At 36.4% G+C, this 22,911-nt stretch overlaps 1 protein-coding gene across 1 annotated transcript in view; it reads left to right on the top strand.

Annotated features, from left to right (window-relative positions):
- Window positions 1-3,584: 3,584 nt before the first annotated feature.
- Window positions 3,585-22,911, top strand: part of LOC123308462 (protein Wnt-5b-like) — a 47,800-nt gene continuing 28,473 nt past the window's right edge. Inside the window, exons 1-2 of the mRNA XM_044891117.1 lie at window positions 3,585-3,791; window positions 21,076-21,210. Coding sequence (XP_044747052.1) covers window positions 21,080-21,210 — 131 coding nt within the window. The 5' untranslated portion in view covers window positions 3,585-3,791; window positions 21,076-21,079. The remainder of the gene's footprint in view (window positions 3,792-21,075; window positions 21,211-22,911) is intronic.

Here is a 22,911-nt window from a genome sequence, read left to right on the forward strand (position 1 = left end):
TTCACCAGATTTGGCTCCATCCGACTATCATCTCTTTCCTCAACTGAAAAAAAAGTTTAAAAGGTAGTAAATTTTCTTCCAACGAGGAGGTGATAAAAGCTGTGAAGATCTGGTTTGCAGAGCAAGAAGAAACATTTTTTTGAAAGGTCTAGAGACGCTGCAGGTTCGCTGTAATAAATGTATCCAATTAAGAGGAGAATATAATCATTAATAAAATATTTTAACATTGAAATTTTGTTTGGTTCTATAGTAGGCTAATATATCCTCGTATAGTCATGAATCAATTTATTCTTTAGCATTTTCCGTTCATTCCTTAATCCTTAATGAGAACAGCAGTTTGAAAATGAAGTATTAGTGCAGATATTCTCAAAACACTTCTTTTTCATGAAAATTTTCCTTGATAAAAAATGAGAGTGACTCTGAAATAGAAAATATGTATCTACCTATTATATACGCTGATACATCTGATGATGAAAACCTTGACATAGAATATGGTTGGTCTTTGGAAATTGTTTTCTTTCAATGTTTTTCCTGATAAACAAACTTATGTTCAATTCTCTCTCGCCCCCTGTTCAACTCTCCCATAGGTTAGGGAGACATGAGCCAATTTTCGGTTCCTAAAAATAGAATTGCTGTACTCAAAATGTTCAACTCACCATCACTCTGCTATTATCTATCGTTACTTATTTAAGCATGATATCTTCACGCGAAAAAATGAGTCGCTACCATTTACAGATACAACTCAAGTGGCTTCAGAGTGAAAAGGGGTTCAACTCTCCCGTACTCCCTATAATATGTAGGATATTTTCTGCGCTAATAGAATATTATCCCATTTTCAACCTCACTCTGTTTGTACTTGATCTAACAAGAAGAAAACAACAAAAGTACAACCATCATCTTTTCGATTTTGCAGTTTGGCGACTTTAACGATGGAGCAGGCGACCAACTTTCCACATTCGGCAGAGTCCACCCCTGTCCCCCATCCCACACGTCATTCAACTCCGCAGTAATTCAAATAATCTCTATAATTCTTCATTTGGAATATCTTGCCGACGACAATAGAGCACCCCCCACCCTAATTATATGCTAGAGCGGAACCGCATTGTGCTCTAGATGTCGTCGGCCATTGTTGCAGAATGCTAATTAATGAGCATGAAATAACCAGATTCTTCGGCGGCCACTCAAACATTCGGGGTTGCTTGAAAGGGATCCGCCTGATGCCTAACGATTTCTATGGTTTGCATGGGGGTGTTGTATATCTCCCTTAATATGATATGATGTTATGTCACTTCTCTCGTTCTCTCGGACGCTTTTGAGACCGCTGGAATGCCTCGAGGATCTCGGTGTTTCCATTGAGTGTCCATCTACAATTCATCACCTATTTTCTAACAGAAAATATTGACATAAGCTACACAAAATCAAAATAAAACTCCATTAGTCGAATGCTGGTAACAGCTCATGTAAAAAACTCAAAAACTTACTGAGGTTTCGGACCCCTTTGTCCTCTTCAGAGCAACACAAGCTCACGACGATGTTGACTGTAGTAATCGCAAGTCTGAAGCTCTACAGGCAAGATCCCGTTGGAAGAGTGTTTCAGAGGCTGGATGCTCTATCTAGGTATGAAAGACGCAGGTTTTAGATGTTGAGGGTTCAAAAAGGAATATGATTTTGATGTTTTGACAGGTCGATCAAAGTAATGCTATTTGATTGATTGATCATTAGGTTAGGCTAGGTTAGGTTAGGTAAGGTTAGGTTAAAGTTGAAGAATTGCATTTGAAATTTCATAGAAAAATCTCCGGGTTTCATAAAACTTTGATTGTCCGATCAACGATTTGACAGTCACTGCATTTCTGAAACGAAATCACTGAAACCTTCTCATTTTTGAATATATTGAAGAAGTATCAATTGAGAATGATTGAATGGACGTATAACCATTATAATTTGATGCGGGAATGATATTCTGAATGATCATGACTGAATTATCGATTGTAAACAAATTGACGTTTATTCGTCAATCAAGCGTTGATTCCCCGATCAAGCTTTATGAAACCCGCAGAAATAAGGCGTCACATTTGAGATCACTAATTTGAAGGCACTGTTGGAGATCTTCATAGATCTCAGACCTCTTCATCTGGTGATATACAGGGTGAGTTTTTAACTCGTAGGAATGTTCTAACAGTAGGTTCTTGAGGTCAAAGGAAACATTTTTTTCCCTTAGCATTTTTTCCAAATCGGATCGGTTTAAAAGATACAGGCTGTTGAAAAACCATAAAAAATCATTTTTAGTTCTATATCACAAAAGGTTTTATCGAATGAAATGAATTTCGGAATATAGTTTTTCATTCATTTGATTAATCTTTTTCGAACACAAGATATCATCCACATCTTCCAGTTTTCTCATTATGGACATTACGTACCATGGAAATACCAATAATTCAAAGAACCCAACCCTTGAAACTAAGTTGGACGCTATCTAATGAATATTTGAACGTTTTGTAGAATAAAAGTATTCCTAATATTTCCTCGTATAATGCTCCATTTTCGAGTAATTTGATGTTCAAAAATTTAAAAGTATCTGTGAAATTTGAAAAATTAGGTACTTTGGCTGAATACAACTCTGTTTAAAAGATCCACAGATGTGTAGTGTCACAGATTCAGATAGTTATTTTCAAGGTAATTTTGTTTTTTCAGAGGTGGCACAGCTCACTAAGAAAACTTATCAGGGCCGAATCGGAAAAAATGATATAGGTAAAAAGGGTTTCTTTTGACCACAAGAGAATGTTAAAATATTTGTACCAGTCAAAGACTGAACCTATATAGAAATGAAGATTTGTTTCTGGAAACTTTATTGCCTTTCAACTGCGTCCGTAAAAGAATGAATCAGACCCTGTTCTGTTTTTATTTTATACGGAAATACTAGGTACTTTCGTTAGCATAAAAATTGTAGCACTTTTCTATACTCGATTTTAGTATTCGTTTGCTGATTGGATTTACACCAGTGTAGAGGAGATGTGGTTCATCTACATCTCCTTTTGACTATGTTTAGATAAACTATACTTCCTCTACACTGGTGTAAATCAAATCGAGTGTAGAAAAGTGCTACACTTTTTATGCAAACAAAAGGACGTACTATCATTTTTACGAAAAAACATAGGAAACAACGTTTCTTAATGAAATTGTCCTGCAATGCATAATTTTTCAGTCATATCTCCATACGAACTTTTCGTCTTATTTTGAGGTATTCAACTTATATCCAAATTCATTCCCATTAATTCTGGGACACCCTATATAACCTTTTTGTGAATGACCATTTCGAATTCTTCAATTTCCTCGGAAACCAGACAAAAGACGTTCCCACATAAAACACGAAAGAATCTGAAAAGTTCGGACCGGCGTTCTCTACCAACCAGTAGATGAAACGTTAGAAAAAGGCACCCCTTTCGCTCTAACCCCCTGTACCGTGGCCAACCGCGTTATCCCATTTCTTCTGGGACCAGTGAAGCTTGGCTAATCGCGCTGATGCTAGAGGAACCGTGGTATACACGGGGACAATGCAAACTCCGGGTCCGGGCCCTCAGATCTAAACCGGTCGGCCACGAACACCGTCGTTCCGGTCCCGCGGCAACTAAAGAGGCGCGCGCGCAGCGGCCGAATTCGAAAAGTATACGATTTTCACGCGTTTTTTCGCGGAAATATGTGATGTTTTCCGGATGCAGGGTGGTTTGAGTGAGAGTCGGACGTTTTTTGTGAGTTCTAGTGTTGAAATGTGGGGATTTTGAATTTTAAAACAGGTAGGATCAAATTTCCTGTGGGGGACTAGAAGTAGTAATTTTTTTGCGATTTGGGATTAGTAGGTAATAATTTTTCACTGCTATGAAGTAGATTTTATAGTATTCAGTGGTGGATTGGAAATAATTTAGTTTTTCCTAGAAAATTTTTGAGAGTTTTCTGTGTCAACTCGGGTTTGGTATAAATCTGAAATGAAATTAATATTTCTTCAATCAATAACTCAAAACGAAAACACCTTAACCCTTTAATTACCCTAATTTTATGCCAATAAAATTCATGATCCAAATCCACCGATTTTCAAATGAAAATATGTACATATATAGGGTGAGTCTTTGACTCGTACAAATATTTTAACAGTAGATTCTTGAGGTCAAAAGAAACACTTTTTTTCCTTACCATTTTATCCGAATTGGCTCGGTTTGAAAGATACAGGCTGTTAAAAAACCATAAAAACATGTTATTTTTAGTTCTATCTCACAAACGGTTTCATCGAATGAAATGAATTTCAAAATATAGTTTCTCATTTTTCTGATGAATCTTTTTCGAAAACAAGATATCACCCACGTCTTTCAGTTTTCTCATTATGACCACTAACTACGTACCTACCATTAAAATACCAAAAATTCAAACAACCCAACCCTTGGAAATAAGTTGGACGCTATGTAATGAATACCTATTTAAACGTTTTGTAAAATAAAAGTATACTTCTTATTTTCTCGTATAATGAGCCGTTTTCGAGTAATTTGATCTTCAAAAATCTGTGAAATTTGAAAAATTGGATATTTAGGCTGAATACAACTCTGTTTAAAAGATCCACAGTTGTGTAGTGTCACAGATTCAATTTTGTTTTTTCAGGGTTGGCACAGCTCCTTATGAAAACTTAAAAGTGTTTTTTTTTTTGTCCCAAGAATCTATCTACTCTTAAAATATTTGTCTCTCCCGGTATACCATGTGTGGGCTCGTTGAAAAGCTCACGAAAAATGGAATCCATATCCTTCCTTTGTTTAATTAATAGTTTCTCAAGCAATAACTTAAAATTAAGACTCTGAAACACGTGAATTGAATTCCAATTGTTCTTTTGAACTCATGAGAATACCAGGAATCCTTTGAGTAAAATATCCTCCAAAGGATATCTCATTATCCCAATCCTTTTGAAATTTATAAAAATAAATTAAAAAAATCAAATTGTACTTGAAAAACCTTATTTAATCAAGTTATGACCTGAACTTTTGAATAATCCTCTATATTCTAAATTAGCAGCATAGTATATTCGATGAAAGTTTTTTATTGAAAGAAATCAACATTAAATTAAGGTGTATTGAGCTGAAATATTTAATAATTACTGAATAAATGATCATTTAGCCCAGCATGAATAATTTCGGTTAAAGGTACTGGTGCTAAAGGAAACATGCAACTGCAATTACCATAGCACCGCAACAAAATAACTTTTACTCCTTATAAGGGAGAGGTAAACAAACAATTTGACGGAATATCGATGATAACTCAACACTGACAGCTCTCACTACTGTTTACTCAATGGACAGGTCTTTGAGTGGAGTTTAATTGCGTAAAGATGTTCATTAATTTATTAAGCGAGTACTCCAACGGTCCGAATCTACGTGCGTCGTATTTATTTTTTAATTGAAAACGATTGGAATAACTCGAGCCCAAGCCGACCCGTTATGATGATGACAGTAATGTTCGATATTGTAAGAAGAAGAACTGCTTGAGATCTCCAAGAGGAAACTGTCTGGAGTTTTTATTTATATTTCATTGCCGGTATTCGAGGATCCTTATGGTTTTTACGGATAGACATTCATTTTTATGGATCACAAAGTTATACATATCTGTATAGTTTCTATGGAGAGTACAGAGAAGAAGAACGATCGCTACTTTGAGACCACAGATTTTTTGTCCCCTGAAATATGTACCAATAGCTAGTTCATAGTTTTGCCAATAGCCGCGCTGGCTATCACGGGATGGCGAAATTTTGATTTAAACTAGTTGAAGTTGGCTGTGTGTGAACTGTCTTTCTGGTGACAGATCCTCGGCCCACTGTCGTCTGTGATATAGCTGTAAAAGAATATGACAAAAAAAACAGAAAAATCGAAGTTTATTCTAAAAGAACACATGCATAACAGATTATACAGACAACTTAACACAAGCACGGATAAAAAGAAATTCAAACGTGATCCGTATCATTTTTCGACCAGTGTAGGTATATCCTCGTGCTCCTGTTATAAACACCTGAAACGCCGAAGATGTTACATGTGGAAAGTTGCAATTTGAAGTCTGCGATTGACAATTTCTAACTCGATAACCGTCTTTGGTCATTACATACGTCAAAAGAATTCACGTCTCTTCTCTGAAGTGAATCCGTTTTGGAGATTTATAAGAACACGATCGAACCGTATGCGGTCTCCGGTAACTGGTTTTCTCAAAGATTTCGATCTGCCATTCAATTGCCAATCAAACACAGGAAGTGGGTCAAAGCTCATGTGAACCATCATTCACCCTTTCTGTGAATGGAATATAATGAATCGAAATAAGTCGAATAATGGAAGGACTATGGGGTTGATTATATCGGCTTATTAAAGAAGAGTAGGTTCTAGATGATTAGTCTTATATAGGGTGAGTCGATAACTCCCAGAAATTTTGGACTAGGAGTATTTTATTCAAACGAAGAGTTTTCATGTCTTCTGCAGTCTTTCGGGCCACTACAGGTGATCCGAAAGATGCTGAAATCTTTAGGAAAGACGACCTGACTCATTATTTTAGGAAATAAATCACTTTTAGTGGAAAATTTCGAAAAAATTAGTCAACTTTGAGGAGCTGTAGCAGCCAGAAAAAAAGAGTAAGACATATGCTGATTTTTTTGATGATGAATGGTTCCTTTGCGAATAGAAGATTCTAATTTTCATTGATCTGCCGCTAGCAGTTTTGATTTTATGATTTTTTCCGCGAAGGTCCAAATTTTCCAATTTTTCATCGACCATAACTGGAAAAATAAATTCTTTCAAAAATATCTGTTTGCATATTCGTTATCTCCGCCCTCGAATTAGTCGACAGTAAAAATTTGGTTCTGATCGGAGACCAAAAATATTTTTCAAAAAATCGCAATTTTTCCATGCATATGTATGGAAAATTTGAAAAATTTTCGATCTTCCCAATTTCCACCAAAATTGGACTTTTCACTGAACCGAGGGCGTAGTTCACGAATATTCAAACAGAATTTTGCTGAAGGGATTATTTTTCATGTTATGGTCGAAGGAAAATTCCAAATTTTGGACCTACCCAGAAAAAATCATAAAATCTGAACTGCTGGCGGTAGGTTAATGAAAGTTGGATTTTTACATTCGCAAAGGATCAGTCTATCACCAAAAAAATCAGCATATGTCCAGTGCTTCTTTTCTGGCTGCTACTGCTCCTCAAAATTGACCAATTTTCTCAGAATTTTTCACTGAAGGTGATTAATTTCCTAAAAGATTAATCCTAGGAAGAATCTTATTGCATATTCGTGATCTACGACCTCAAATTGGTCGATAAAATGACCCGGGTCGATATAGTTCGAAAAATAAAAATTTTTTGGATTCAGAAAAATTTCTCTGTTACCCGCGCTTCACCAACGAACAAAAATTTATTCATTTAGCTATATGGACCCGGGTCATCTTACTGACTAATCTGAGGTCGTAGATCAGGAATATGCAATCAGATTCTTTCTAGGATCAGTATTTTGGGAAATACATCACTATACAGTTTTTACTTTTCTGTATCTTCTCTTTAATTTTATGTGTAGGCATAGGGGCGGCAAAATCTTAAACTGACGCGGGCGGCCTATACCCTAGGATCGGCCCTGAATGACCATCAGAAAATTCACAAAGTTTGTTCAGAATCATCATCGATCGTATAGTGAGCGTATATTTCAACGAGTTTCTGTGTCAGACTTTCTGGTTCTTGGATTACCCCGTTTGATGGAAATAACCGTTGAAGGAGTGTGAATTGAAGACTATTAAATTACTAATTCCTACTTTCATTGTGACGGAAGACCACAAAGGAGGCTCTAAAAGTTTGCGTCCACTTTCTTCTACGTTCGTATCGAATTAATGGGCAATTTAAGATCTGTTGAGTTCCGAGATTTTATTATCAACAAGCTGTTACGTTCTGTGCTATCGTTAATTGAATGACTTTGTGAGATATCACGATGAATACACCGCAGTGACCTCAGTTTTGGTCAATTATCTTCGTTGAAAAAATTATGGGAATGAGAACGGAAAAAAAATTCCTACTTTTATTTCATAGTTCATAATTTTAGATTTCCGAGGATCAAATTGGGGCATGTAGAAATGGATCAATATTTTGTCTAGGACTCTTCCATCATACAGATTTTGAACTCAGTAAGTCAAACTTCCTCTCCATATTATGTATACAGGGGAGTATTTGACTTGTACATATACATGCACTGCGCAAAAAAATTAACGCACATTCTGAAAATCTCAATTTTAATGAAAGTTAACTCTACATTGACTTTATAACTTATTTTTTATGTTCTCTCGGGAAGGTTTTGAACGAAACAAGACACATTAAATGGAAGAAAAATTCAGGATTTCACCGAATCTTATGTGAAAGAAGAGAAATGAACAATTTTCAAAATACTGAAATGCTGATAAGTGATTTAATACTTGGTATTTCCACCCCTTGCGTTAATTACAGCTCGGCAACGACGGTTCATACTCAAAATGAGTGATCTTAAAATGTTTCTATCTAATCCTTCCCAGATTTCTCCGAGTTGGATTCCTAAGTCATTAAGAGTAGCTGGATGATTTTCTGAACTTCTCAGCCTTTTATTGAGGTTGTCCCAAACCTGCTCAATCGGATTGAGATCTGGACTTCTTGCTGGCCATTCCATTCGAGAGACTTCAACCTCTTCAAGGTACTCCTGAACGATGCCCGCACGATAGGGTCTGGCATTATCGTCCATAAAAATGAAATTTTCACCAATGTATGGGGCAAATGGCACTACATGCTCTTCAAGAATGTTCCTTATATACTTATCAGCATTCATAGCTCCATTATCAACGACCACTAGGTCTGTGCGAGCAGTCAAAGATATTCCACCCCATACCATAATCGATCCTCCTCCGAAACCAGTAGTTTTCAGGAAATTGCACTGAGCATATCTTTCATGCGGACGTCTGTATACAAGGGAACGTCGATCACAATGGTAGAGGCAGAATCTAGACTCATCTGTGAAGAGAACTCTTTCCCAGTCGGCCTCTTCCCAATGGATATGCTCTCTCGCAAAATCCAAACGCGCCCTTCGATGGGCTGGGGTAAGAGCTGGGCCCCTTGCCGCGACATGAGGCCTTAAATCATATTTTCTGAGGCCATTTCTTATTGTCTGAGTGCTAATTTGCACCTCAGGAGTTTGCTCAAGCTGAATTTGAGTAACGTTCTTGAATGGCAGTTGTTACCCGTGGTCTACCTTGTCCTGGTCTTTGGACATTCATACCTGTCTCCCTGAATCGCTGCAACATTCTGGACACACTTGTATGGGAAACTCCAAACCTTTCTGCAATTCTTGTGTATGCCCACACTTCTTCTCGCAAAACTACCGCTTGGGCACATTCCTCTTGGGTCAAATTGCGTGTTTCGCGTTGCATAGCGATCGAGTGTAGAAAATCAAACGAAAGAAAAACTATTGATCACTAGAATTGATCGAGAACAACCGATTTTAGAATGGAGCCAGTACATTCAAAATCTGATAATATCATCTTTTTTTATTCCTGCTGGGAAAAAACATCTGTATTGAAGAAAACCGTTGAAAGTGGATAACATATGCATGCATAATTCTGATGAAAATAATTATCATTGAGAACACCTTCAGTTGTAGAATAAATTTGAGATTTACATAATGTGAGTTAATTTTTTTGCGCAGTGTATTTCAACACTAGATTCTTGGGGTCAAAAGAAACACTTTTTTTCCTCAACAAGTCAAAGACACACTCTGTATAGGTTGCTGTCGACGGAGACACTTCTGATTTTCATAGAATAAGGGTGATTTCAAGAAGGTTAAGGTGTATAGAACCTCTAACGAAAAACTTCTTGATCTCTAACTCCGAATAAAACGTTAATCTCGCAATAATGTATTCATATCGCAATGAAGCCCTGGGCGCCCATATATATCAGCCTACTAGTCGGAAAGATCTATTGATCGTTTCCTTGAAATATGGCCTAATGAATCCTGAATATAAGAACGAATTTCCTTTCGGCGTCGCTTTGTTTATATTTCCCCAGGCTTCGGGAATTGTTCTCATTCTTCATTATCAATAGAATAAATACTCACGGATAATTCGATCGTTCTTCATTCTGATCGCTACAGTTAGGTATTCGGGGAATAGCTGTTTTTGTGGCGGATACATTTTTCCACGTCGCTGATCTCCGTTTCCGATTTTTCGTGATAGAAGAACGGATTATTAGATGGGTAGCAAAAGTTGGTACACGACTGCTCAAAGAAACGTTGGAACAATGGGTGATTCATCCGAGAAACAATCGAATCTTTATCATAAGACTGTAGGAGAGATCGAACCATCAAAAAAATAATATTTCATTACAATAATTCTGAAAAAATTGTATAAAAGAAGAGCAGCTACGTTGAAGTTTGTACAGACAGGTGCCCCACCTATGGTTGGGAAGCCGGATAAACTATGGTTATACTATCTATCATTGTGTCACACATTACCTCGTCCAGTTCCAGAGTTTGTTCAAGGAGGTTACTTCCTTGCTTCTAGTCGCGTATATTTTAGGAAAATCGTCGTAGATCCAAATTTTATACTTACATATTCTGAAAGAGCAATTCTTTTAGTAATAAATCTGAGAATTTCATCCACTTCGGCACAACTGTTCGGTCTTAAGGAAGTTTCAAGTGACCCCATCTTTTTGGGAATTTTTCGATGGTCAACTTGCGAGTTGTTTTTCTTCCAGGAAAATTACCGCAGATCTAAATGTGATACATATTCTAAAAGGCAAACTCTTTTAGTCATAAATTTGACAATTTCATTCATTTCGGCATAACCGTTCGCTCTTGAGGAAGTTTCAACTGAACCTACCCTTTTAAGAATTTTTTGATGGTCAATTTGCGAGAAGTTTTTCTTCCAGGAAAATTATCGCAGATCTGAATGTGATACATATTCTGAAAGAGCAACTGTTCTTGCAATAAATCTGAGAATTTGATCCATTTCGGCACAACCGTTCGGTCTTGAGGAAGTTTCAACTGACTCTATCTTTTTGAGATTTTTGGATGGTCAACTTGCGAGTAGTTTTTCTTTCAGGAAAATCATCGCAGATCTACATGTGATACATATTCTGAAAGAGCAACTCTTCTAGTACAAAATCTGAGGATTTTATCAATTTCGGCACAACCGTTCGGTCTTGAGGAAGTTTCAACTGACCCCACCTTTTTGGAAATATTTTAAGTCAGCTTGCGAGTAGTTCTTTTTCCAGGAAAAATTATCGCAGATCTAAATGTGATACATACTCTGAAAGAGCAACTCTTCTAGTATGAAATCTGAGGATTTCATCCATTTCGGCACAACTGTTCGGTCTTGAGGAAGTTTCAACTGACTCCACCTTTTTGGAAATATTTAAAGTCAATTTGCGAGAAGTTTTTCTTTCAGGAAAAATTATCGCAGATCTAAAAGTGATACATATTCTGAAAGAGCAACTCTTCTAGTAATAAATCTGAAATTTTCATCCACTTCGGCACAACCGTTCGCTCTTGAGGAAATTTCAACTGACCCTACCCTTTTGGAAATTTTTTGATGGTCAACTTGCAAGAAGTTTTTCTTCCAGGAAAATTATCGCAGATCTGAATGTGATACATATTCTGAAAGAGCAACTGGTCTAGTAATAAATCTGAGAATTTCATCCATTTCGGCACAACCGTTCAGTCTTGAGGAAGTTTCAACTGACCCCATCTTTTCGGGAATTTTTCGATGGTCAACTTGCGAGAAGTTTTTCTTCCAGGAAAATTATCGCAGATCTGAATGTGATACATATTCTGAAAGAGCAACTGGTCTAGTAATAAATCTGAGAATTTCATCCATTTCGGCACAACCGTTCAGTCTTGAGGAAGTTTCAACTGACCCCATCTTTTCGGGAATTTTTCGATGGTCAACTTGCGAGAAGTTTTTCTTTCAGGAAAATTATCGCAGATCTGAATGTGATACATATTCTGAAAGAGCAACTGGTCTAGTAATAAATCTGAGAATTTCATCCTTTTCGGCACAACCGTTCAGTCTTGAGGAAGTTTCAACTGACCCCATCTTTTCGGGAATTTTTCGATGGTCAACTTGCGAGAAGTTTTTCTTCCAGGAAAATTATCGCAGATCTGAATGTGATACATATTCTGAAAGAGCAACTGGTCTAGTAATAAATCTGAGAATTTCATCCATTTCGGCACAACCGTTCAGTCTTGAGGAAGTTTCAACTGACCCCATCTTTTCGGGAATTTTTCGATGGTCAACTTGCGAGAAGTTTTTCTTTCAGGAAAATTATCGCAGATCTGAATGTGATACATATTCTGAAAGAGCAACTGGTCTAGTAATAAATCTGAGAATTTCATCCTTTTCGGCACAACCGTTCAGTCTTGAGGGAGTTTCAACTGACCCCATCTTTTTGGGAATTTTTCGGTGGTCAACTTGCGAGTAGTTTTTCTTTCAGGAAAATTATCGCAGATCTAAATGTGATGCATATTCATATACAAGAGCAACTCTTCCAGAAAAATCATCGTTAAGCTAAGAGTGATACGTGTGTTATTGAGAAACTATGATCGAAATTGTGATGTTGCCCATATTCATCCCAAAACGTATAATTGGTCATCATATTTAAGTGGCGCAACTCGCACCGGAGGGTACGTCCATTTCCATTTTCCCGTTGAATCAATTCACGTTTTTACGGCTTCATTTAAATGCCAGGATATGACACAGTGACGTGTCTTGGGTGTGCACGGGCACATAAAGAAAGTGGAGCTACGGTGATTTTTATTGATTTCGATATATTGGAGTCGTTTATTACTTATAATGAGCACTGTTATCATGCGAGCGTTATTTTATGCGGTGCAAAAGTACTATTGCGCAAATTTGCGGAAAGTTATGTATTCGCATAAAGATGTGAGCTTTGGATAATGGAATGAACATTCAGGAGGTATAGGAATGGTCAGCTGTAAGAGTTATAATCAGGTTATCTTCGAAGGACATCATTTAAATCAATTTTAATTTTATTGAACTTAGTTTCATTAGAATTATCACATGTACAGGGTAACACGTCAATTTGGACATGAGAAAATCGCTGCAAAATGGATGAATGTCGACCAAAAGCTGCAAGGGTAGAAGCATCGCGTTCGATCTGTGCTCGATTTGAAAACGATGTAGACTTCTTAAACCGAATTGTAACTATGGATGAGACTTGGGTACATTTCTACGATCCAGAAACAAAGCAACAATCGATGGAATGGCGACACTCTGGTTCTCCAAGACCTAAGAAGTTTCGTGTCCAAAAATCTGCTGGAAAAGTTCTTGCTTCAGTCTTTTGGGATTGCCATGGAGTAATCATGATTAATTTTTTGGATAAGGGTAGAACAATAACCGGAGATTACTATTGGACATTACTGACCACTCTACGGGAAAAATTAAAGAAAATAGACGAGGAAAGCTATCCAAAGGTGTTTTGTTTTTGCAGGATAACGCCCCTGCACACAAATCTCATGTTGCCATGCAAAAAATTCGTGATTTAGGGTTTGAATTACTAGAACACCCCCCTTATTCACCAGATTTGGCTCGATATGACTATCATCTCTTTCCTCAACTGAAAAAAGTTTAAAAAGTCGTGAATTTTCTTCCAACGATGAGGTAATAAAAGCTGTGGAGGTCTGGTTTGCAGAGCAAGAAGAAACATTTTTTTTTGAAAGGTCTAGAGACGTTGCAGGTTCGCTGTAATAAATGTATCCAATTAAGAGGAGAATATGTTGAGTAATAAAATATTTTGACATTGAAATTGGCTAAGAATTTTTCAATATATCCTCGTACATGATCAACCAGTTGGAGCATTGTCACCGTAAACTTTGACAAGCATTCGATTCATTTCAGCACTTTTATTCCAAATAAAGTGGTAAAGTAAAACCTGTCCCAAATGCTGTTCAGTAAAAAAGTAATTTTACACATATTCAACTCAGTGCAAGACAAGGTTTTCCTATTGAATTAAAAGCGATACGAAATATGAACTGATGTCTAACCTCTCTGGAACCATCTGCCAAAATTAGACGTTAACGAAGAATGATAACGCCTAAATGGCAATGATCCTTATTAGACGTTAACAATGGTCAAAGTCAACTAATTTGTGCTTACAATAATTCAATTTTATCGATTTTATCTACTTATTTTGAAAAAATTCTGAATAATTGAGGATATTACAACCGTTTTTGTTATATTTTCATTATTAACTTTTCTTTCCATAGTGGAATGAAACAATCCCCTTATTGGTAGATATCCTACGCCACTGGCAACAGCTTCTCAACATTATTCAAAACAACATTGTCTTCCAACAGTAATGCCTTCTTGTTATTGGGGAACTTTATGATTATCAATATCTAACGGTGTTCACGACAGGTATCTATAAAATTTACATGGCAGGGGTAAAAGAGTTGTTTATATTTTGATTATGGTGTCGAGCAGAACGGGACAATAAACAGGGAATTTTTATTGTTTCTTCAACGTTGAGATTTATACAACCATCCATTTGAATTCCTAGTGTCATTGGTGTTCATTTTCAATTGGAAATACTTTGACCTCGATATTTATCCAACCAAGAGATTTCGATTATAGATGAGGATTCAATCGAGCTTTGTCCTGAAAATATTTCGCATTTCTTGAACCGTTAAAACGAATTCATATGAATATTTGACTGAAATATTCTCTCAATTTCTGTGATACCTACCGCATTTCAATGAATTAATCCATCATTATTATTCACGAGTAACCTATTTAAGCCTCATTTTGTAGGAAGTGAACTTGGATTCCTCTTGGAATATACTCCATTCACTTTTATTTTAGCAGTCGGTTGGCCATGGAAATTTGACACATTTCACTCTGTATAGTACGAAAATGTGGGGTTATGACGCTTGTCAAAAAATTTTTGGGTTTTAAATCAACGCTATGTTGCCCGTTCTACGTGAAAGTTTCTGTTATTACGTACTTTATCACAATGTCGAATCTCTTCGGAAAATATGTGACGAACATAATTGAAGTTTATATAAACTGATTGAAGCCATACCATGCAGTTATTTGCATGGAAAATACAAGAGATCAGTATAATATCATAATATGCACTAGCTTGAGGAGAGTTAATGTTCATTATCTTTTTTGGCTAAAGTTTGAATACGTTACATCAGTTGTAGATTTCAAAAATATTAACCCGAAGATAAAATGCATAAATTGCAGTAGTTGGGAATGGGTATCTCCCGAAGGAATTAACAGATAATTACAAGAATGTTAAATTCTTCGACAAAAATCATCTGGCATCAATATAAGTGGAAAGAATTGAAGGAAGTTTCAAGTCAAGATGAACTTCACCTTCGAACAAAAATTTCACATGAATAAACAATTAGCAAGACAACTGGCGCGTATTTGTGGCTGTTCATCTTAATGCATTGATATAAAAATAATAATTAGGTAGTTATTGGTACCTTAAGACATTTACAATGTATAGGACAAGTCAAATGAAAAATAGGAAAATCAATTTTCTGGAACTCATTCTACGATGACATTCATCGAAAATCCTGTAGTAAACTTTTCGCATTAATTCACTCAATTATAAAATTCTCAAATGCCACCACTTTTTTGGGTCCCCCAATAGAAGGAAATTTTTTGTCATCCTATTCATTCACAATCTTTCTGATTGCGAAAATTGTCAGCTGAAATATAAGTCGTTTAGATTCAGATGAAACATTATATAAATTCTCTATTCTCATACATTGAATAGGTTCGCTACCGTCTGACGTATTGTGGATAAGGGTATAACTATTTGAATGAGCGGAGCTGAATTCTGAATAGCACTTCCTGAAGCCCTGCCTCTTTTTTCAATCATTTTTTTCGTCATTTTCGTAATAAAAATTGATATTAGTTGTGGCAACGGCGTTATGACATTAACGACATTTCATGAGTGCCAACCTTACTCCGTTCTAGTTACAATAAGTTAACTAGCTCAAGTTTCCATAGAGAAAAAATAACCCCTTGAACATTCGTCCTTTCTTTTGCGGCCATCCTGATGTTAAATCCCCCCAGTGTCGCTCTGCGTTTTCGTTCACATTCTTCGTGTTAATACCTTAATCTTACACCGTAAAAAACAAATACCAACCACCATGAATGCTCAGGTAATCCGTTAAAAGCGTACTGCGGAATCCATACACCAGATTTTAATTACCATAACGAATATGCCCGATGCGTAGCTTAACACATACTCCAAGAGATAAGTACGAGTTATTACCTCAAACTGATAATAAGTTAGGCTTCTTGGGAATCAGCATGAAGCTGCAGATGTGAGACATTTGTTATTCGCTGGATTTTTTCTTTCACAACGGGGACGCAGTCATGTTGTTGTACTCTCAATGAGGGGTAATTATATGGATTTAGTAGGATATTTTATTTATTTATTGCATTGATGTGGACGATTCTTGGTGGAAATCCATAAATGAACTGAAAAACTAAGTAAGAAACACTTTTTTGCTTTACCATTTTTGCCTATTAGGCCCTGATAAATATACTCCATTCACATTTATTTTAGCAGTCGGTTGGCCATGAAATAATGTTCCCAAGTTTTTGTGACTAGAACGGAGTGAGGTTGGCACTCATGAAATTTCGTTGATGTCATAACGCCGTTGCCACAACTAATATCAATTTTTATTACGAAAATGCCGAAAGTGATTGAAAAAAGAGACAGGGTTTCAGGAAGTGCTATTTAGAATTCAGGTCCGCTCATTCAAATAGTTATATCCTGATATTCTAAAACCCACAATACGTTAGACGGTAGCGAACATATTCAATGTAAGAGAATTTATATAATGTTTCATCTGAATCCAAACGATTTACGTCCAGTTGCAGGAAAGTCCATTAAAATTTAATACTTCATTAAAATCTTAATCCTCCATTTTCACCATCAAAAATGACAGTTTTAAATTTTGATAGGACATCAAATCTTAATGGACTTTCCTGCAACTGGACGTTAGATTCTCAATCAGAAAGATTGTGAATGAATAGGATGACAAAGAATTTCCTTCTATTGGGAGACCCAAAAAAGTGGTGGCATTTGGGAATTTTATGTTTGAGTGAATTAATGCGAAAAGTTTACTACAAGATTTTCGATGAATGTCATCGTAGAATAAGTTCCCGAAAATTGATTTTTCTATTTTTCATTTGACTTGTCCTATACATTGTAAATGTCTTAAGGTACCAATGAATACCTAATTATTGTTATTATATCAATGCATTAAGATGAACAGCTACAAATACGCGCCAGTTATCCTGCTAATTGTTTATTCATGTGAAATTTTTGTTCAAAGATGAACTTCATCTTGATTGAAACATCCTTTAATTCCTTTTACTTATATTGATGCAAAATGATTTTTGTTGAAGCATTTTAACATTCTTGTAATTATCTGTTAATTCCTTCGGGAGATACCCATTCCCAACCACTGCAACATATGCATTTCATCTTCGGGTTAATATTTTTGAAATCTACAACTGATGTAACGTATTCAAACCTCAGCCAAAGAAGATAACGAACATTAACTCTCCTCAAGCTAGTGCATATTATGATATTATACTGATCTCTTGTATTTTCCATGCAAATAACTGGATTTGGTATGCCTTCAATCAGTTTGTATAAACTTCAATTATGTTCGTCACATATTTTCCGAAGAGATCCGACATTGTGATAAAATACGTAATAACAGAAACTTTTACGTAGAACGGGCAACAAAGCGTTGATTTAAAACCTAAAAATGTTTTGACAAGCGTCATAACCCCACATTTTCGTACTATACAGAGTGAAATGTGTCAAATTTCCATGGCCAACCGAGTGCTAAAATAAAAGTGAATGGAGTATACGTATATTTTCCTATAGCACTGAAAGTTTCCAGTAGGTACAATTGGCCTCTTCATTTCACAATCTAAACAGAAATCGAGACAGAAATTAGTTGAGTTTCCTTCACATACAGGCTGTAGCCTTTGAATTTTATCCAGGGTCAAAATAAATCTGATGGAACTAATGATATAGACTCAGATGTACTGAACCATTCGTTGTCCTGCCATCTGCTTATATTTTGTTTGGTTTTACCACTGTCCCGTACTTGGATTCAATTAAATTTTGTCGAGCTTCTAGGGGTTGTAGCTCAGCCATCTTGAATATTTTATATAGACGATTTTTGATGATTTTGAGGACTTCCATCTTCTGTAAACCTTCGAAAACACCCTGTTGGAGTGTTCCTAATGATGCTGACCTACGTATACGTTTTTGCCATGTTCGTTCCCAGACCGGTAAGTCACGTGGCATCCCGTTTCGCGGAGGAAAGTCGAGGATCGAGTATCGGCGAATAATTAGCGGATATCGCCTGTCGCTCGTGTATAAATAAACGCAATTTTTCGGTCCATATCCGAGGGAACACCTGTGGACTTACCGCGTCGGTTCTTGACGTATGTTGACTTCTCATTTGCCCCGTCCGAGTCGTTATCCGCCAGAATAGTTTATCAGCTGACTTCGGGACCAATTATCCTATCCGCTTTTCATTTTACCGCTGTCATAATTACGCTGGCGATAATTTGTCGGATTCGACTTGTCCGGTGAAAGGGCCCTTGATGTACGAGGTCGTTTGCGACTCGAGAAAAAAACGACAGGAAGATCTAAACGACGTAAATGAGTCGATAAAATGACAGGTGCGTTTTTTGGGGCACTTCTGGACGGAATTAAAGTCGTGATGAGATCGTTCGGCAATTAAAACTTTCATGTTGAAATGTACGCTATTCTACACTGCTGTAAAAAGTCGTGATATGAAATTTAAATAATAAAATTTAACACATTTCCAGAGACAACTCTCCTTCACTGGATCTAGGAATCATTTGATCAATTCGTTGTAATTTATGGGAGTTTACACTTAACCTATATATCCGCTGTAATTTTTCAGAAACCCTCTTTAGAAGTCGCGAATGAAATATTGGCTCTATAGCTGTATTCATGAATGATACAAGACAGTCGCTGTAATTCATTGAAAACTGTATTTCTCTCAAAACCCACCTGAAATGTTCAATAATGTAGATCTAGAAGTAGATGTAATAAATCGTTTCGCTGTAATTCACTGAAAGCTGAACTGTCATTTATATTTTGGTATAGGAGACACTAGGTTTTGATGTAATTCTCACTCGTTAAGTAGAATAATAACAACGAAAATATCGGTTATATTTCATCCTTAGATACTTACAGTAACATGATCGCTGTAATTCAGCACAGCACATAGAGCAGTGTTCTTGGAAAATACAACGAAACTGTATTCTTCGGAATGCAAGGAAAACAATGTTCAAGATAGAACTTTCATGTATGGGCAAATAATCGCTGTAATTCTTACAGCGTGAATATTACCTAATTTCATTGAAGAATCAAGAATCCATTGCTCACGGAAGACATAGCTGAAGTGTTTGATTCAATTAATTCTGGTATATTTCCTGTAATTCTCAATCTCAAAGTGAAACTTCGCTGTAATACGTCTTGAACTGTTGGCATAAAAACGTGATGGAAATATTCGCTGTAATTCATTGTACACATGAAAAATTGATCTCATGGTGAATTGTCGCTGTAATTCGGCCACTGGTATTACCGATAATTGACGGAGAACTGTTTGTTCTTGGACTGCAGTTTGTGTTTCATTGCTCACATGTGAATTTGATCGCATGCTCGCTGTAATTCGCTGACTGGCATTACCGCTAATTGACGGAGAACTTTGTGTTCCCCCGAATGAAATCTTAACTCTATAGCACTATTTATGAATGGTACAAGACTGTGATTCATTGAAAATTGTATTTATCTTAGAATCCGCCTGAAATTTTCAATAATCTAGAAGTAGATGGAATAAATCGGTTCGCTGTAATTCACCGAAACCTGAGCAGTTTACAGAATTTATAGAAGACACTAGATTTTGATGTAATTTGAATAATAGCAACGAAAATAACGGTTATATTTCATCCTTAGATCCTTATCCTAACATGATGTAATTCGGAGAAAAATGCGCAGCTCATAGAGCAGTGTTTTTGGAAAATACAACGAAACCGTATTCTTTGGAATGCAAGGAAAACAACGATCAAGATAGACCTTCTATGTATAAGCAAATAATCGCTGTGATTCTCACAGCGTAAATATCACTAAATCTCATTGAAGAATGAATTGCTTATGATTCATGAAATACATGACTGAAGTGTTGGATTCAATTATTTCTGGTATATTCCCTGTAATTCTCAATCTCAAAGTGAAATTTCGCTGTAATACGTCGTGAACTGTTGACATAGAAAACATGATGGAAATATTCGCTGTAATTCATCGAAGGCTTCATAGCACACATGGTGAATTGTCGCTGTAATTCGGTGACTGGTATTACTGATAATCGACGGAGAACTTTGTGTTCTTAGACTGCATTTTGTGTTTCATTGCTCTCATGTGAATTTTATCGCATGTTCGCTGTAATTCGGTGACTGGTATTACCGCTAATCGACGGAGAACTCTGTGTTTTTAGACTACATTTTGTGTTTCGTTGCGCACATGTGGAACTGATAGCATAGTCGCTGTAATTCGGTGACTGGTATTAGCGCTAATCAACCGAGAACTTTGTGTTTTTAGACTACATTTTGTGTTTCGTTGCGCACATGTGGAACTGATAGCATAGTCGCTGTAATTCGGTGACTGGTATTACCGCTTATCAACCGAGAACTTTGTGTTTTTCGACTACATTTTATGTTTCGTTGCGCACATGGGGAATTGATAGCATAGTCGCTGTAATTCGGTCACCGGTGTTACCGCTAATTGATGGAGAACTTGCTTTCTCAGCTGAATCCTTCCTTCGTTTACGTGCCATCAATTTCATAACAGTGCAGGGCAGAACTTCAGCTCAATCTAGACCTGAATGGTGCACGCCTCTCCCAAGAATCACCCACAATAAGAATATGAACGATATTAATTGTAATCCATTTGTTTCAGCACGATGCGCTTCGGAGAAAGGCCGAGGAGGAAATCCACGGCGGACATGACGCAGTTCTTCTTCTACATCGTGACGGCCATCTTCATAAATTCAGCGGGAGCTGCACGGAGGTCGCGGATAAACGGCACATGGCTGTGAGTTATTTTTATGGCAGCCTTTAATGATACCTTTCAATCCCCCTGCGACGGTGGCCGATCGCATGGCTTCATTTTTCGGGGCTATACACAGAATCATAATTATTATATCGTTTCGGCTGTACGCTGATATGATGGGCAGGAAATTTGAGCGCTGATGATGTGAGAAAATTGGTAGCAGTGCGTATCTCCTCCATAACTATGCCTTCACCCAGAGTAACTTTTTTTTAAATATATTGAAGGTGTTATTTCTATGCTTGGTTGCTCTACGAAGGATGTGGTTTCCCAGTAGTTTTCCTCTCTGTTCACCTCTCTAACTATACTCCATTCACTTTTATTTTAGCACTCGGTTGGCCATGGAAATTTGACACATTTCACTCTGTATAGTACGAAAATGTGGGGTTATGCCGATTGTCAAAACATTTTTGGGTTTTAAATGAACGCTATGTTGCCCGTTCTACGTAAAAGTTTCTGTTATTACGTATTTTATCACTATGTCCAATCTCTTCGGGAAATATGTGACGAACATAATTGAAGTTTATACAAGCTGATTGAAGACATACCAAATCCAGTTATTTGCATGTAAAACACAAGAGATCAGTATAATATCATAATATGCACTAGCTTGAGGAGAGTTAATGTTCGTTATCTTCTTTGGCTGAAGTTTCAATACGTTACATCAGTTGTAGATTTCAAAAATATTAACCCGAAGATAAAATGCATGTGTTACAGTGGTTGGAAATGGTTATCTCCCGAAGGAATTAACAGATAATTACAAGAATGTTAAATTCTTCAACAAAAATTATCTTGCATCAATATAAGTACAAGGAATTAAAGGAAGTTTCAAGTCGAGATGAACTTCACTTTTTAACAAAAATTTCACATGAATAAACAATAAACAGGACAACTGGCGCGTATTTGTGGCTGTTCATTTTAATACATAGATAAAATAATAATAATAAGGTATTTATTGGTACCTTAAGACATTTACATTGTATAGGACAAGTCAAATGAAAAATAGAAAAATCCATTTTAGGGAACTTATTCTCCGATGAGATTTATCGAAAATCCTGTGGTAAACTTTTCGCATTGATTCACTCAAACATGAAATTCTCAAATGCCACCACTTTTTTGGGTCTCCCAATAGAAGGAAATTCTTCGTCATCCTCTTCATTCACAATCTTTCTGATTGTGGAAATATCCAGCTGAAATATAAGTCGTTTAAATTCAGATGAAACATTATATAAGTTCTCTATTCTCTTACATTGAATATGTTCGCTACCGTCTGACGTATTGTGGATTTTAGAATATCAGGGTATAACTAACGTGACCATTTATTTTCTGACTCAAAACGGGACACTGGTTTATTTGGGTTAATATATATGTATATATAACGGGTATTCAATGAAAATTTTTTTTTATTTATTCACAGAAAATAAAATATCAGGTATTACAAATAAAAACATTTCCCAAATGTTTATTTGTATTTATATTTATCAGGGGAACAAATTTCCTTCAATACTGCTTGTGATGATTTCGTAAGAGTGGAACTCTTGGCACGTTTTGTCTATATTCACCTTAGTTATCAACATCGTCTTCAGAACTGGAATTTGCTTAGAGACTAGACTCCCTTTCCTAATCTAAGGGAATTTGTAATTGGGTCCACAATTGGTTCATCATAAAAAATACTCTTTTTACTGG

The sequence above is a fragment of the Coccinella septempunctata genome, chromosome 2, assembly GCF_907165205.1.
Source record: "Coccinella septempunctata chromosome 2, icCocSept1.1, whole genome shotgun sequence".
In the NCBI taxonomy this organism is placed as follows: domain Eukaryota; kingdom Metazoa; phylum Arthropoda; class Insecta; order Coleoptera; family Coccinellidae; genus Coccinella; species Coccinella septempunctata.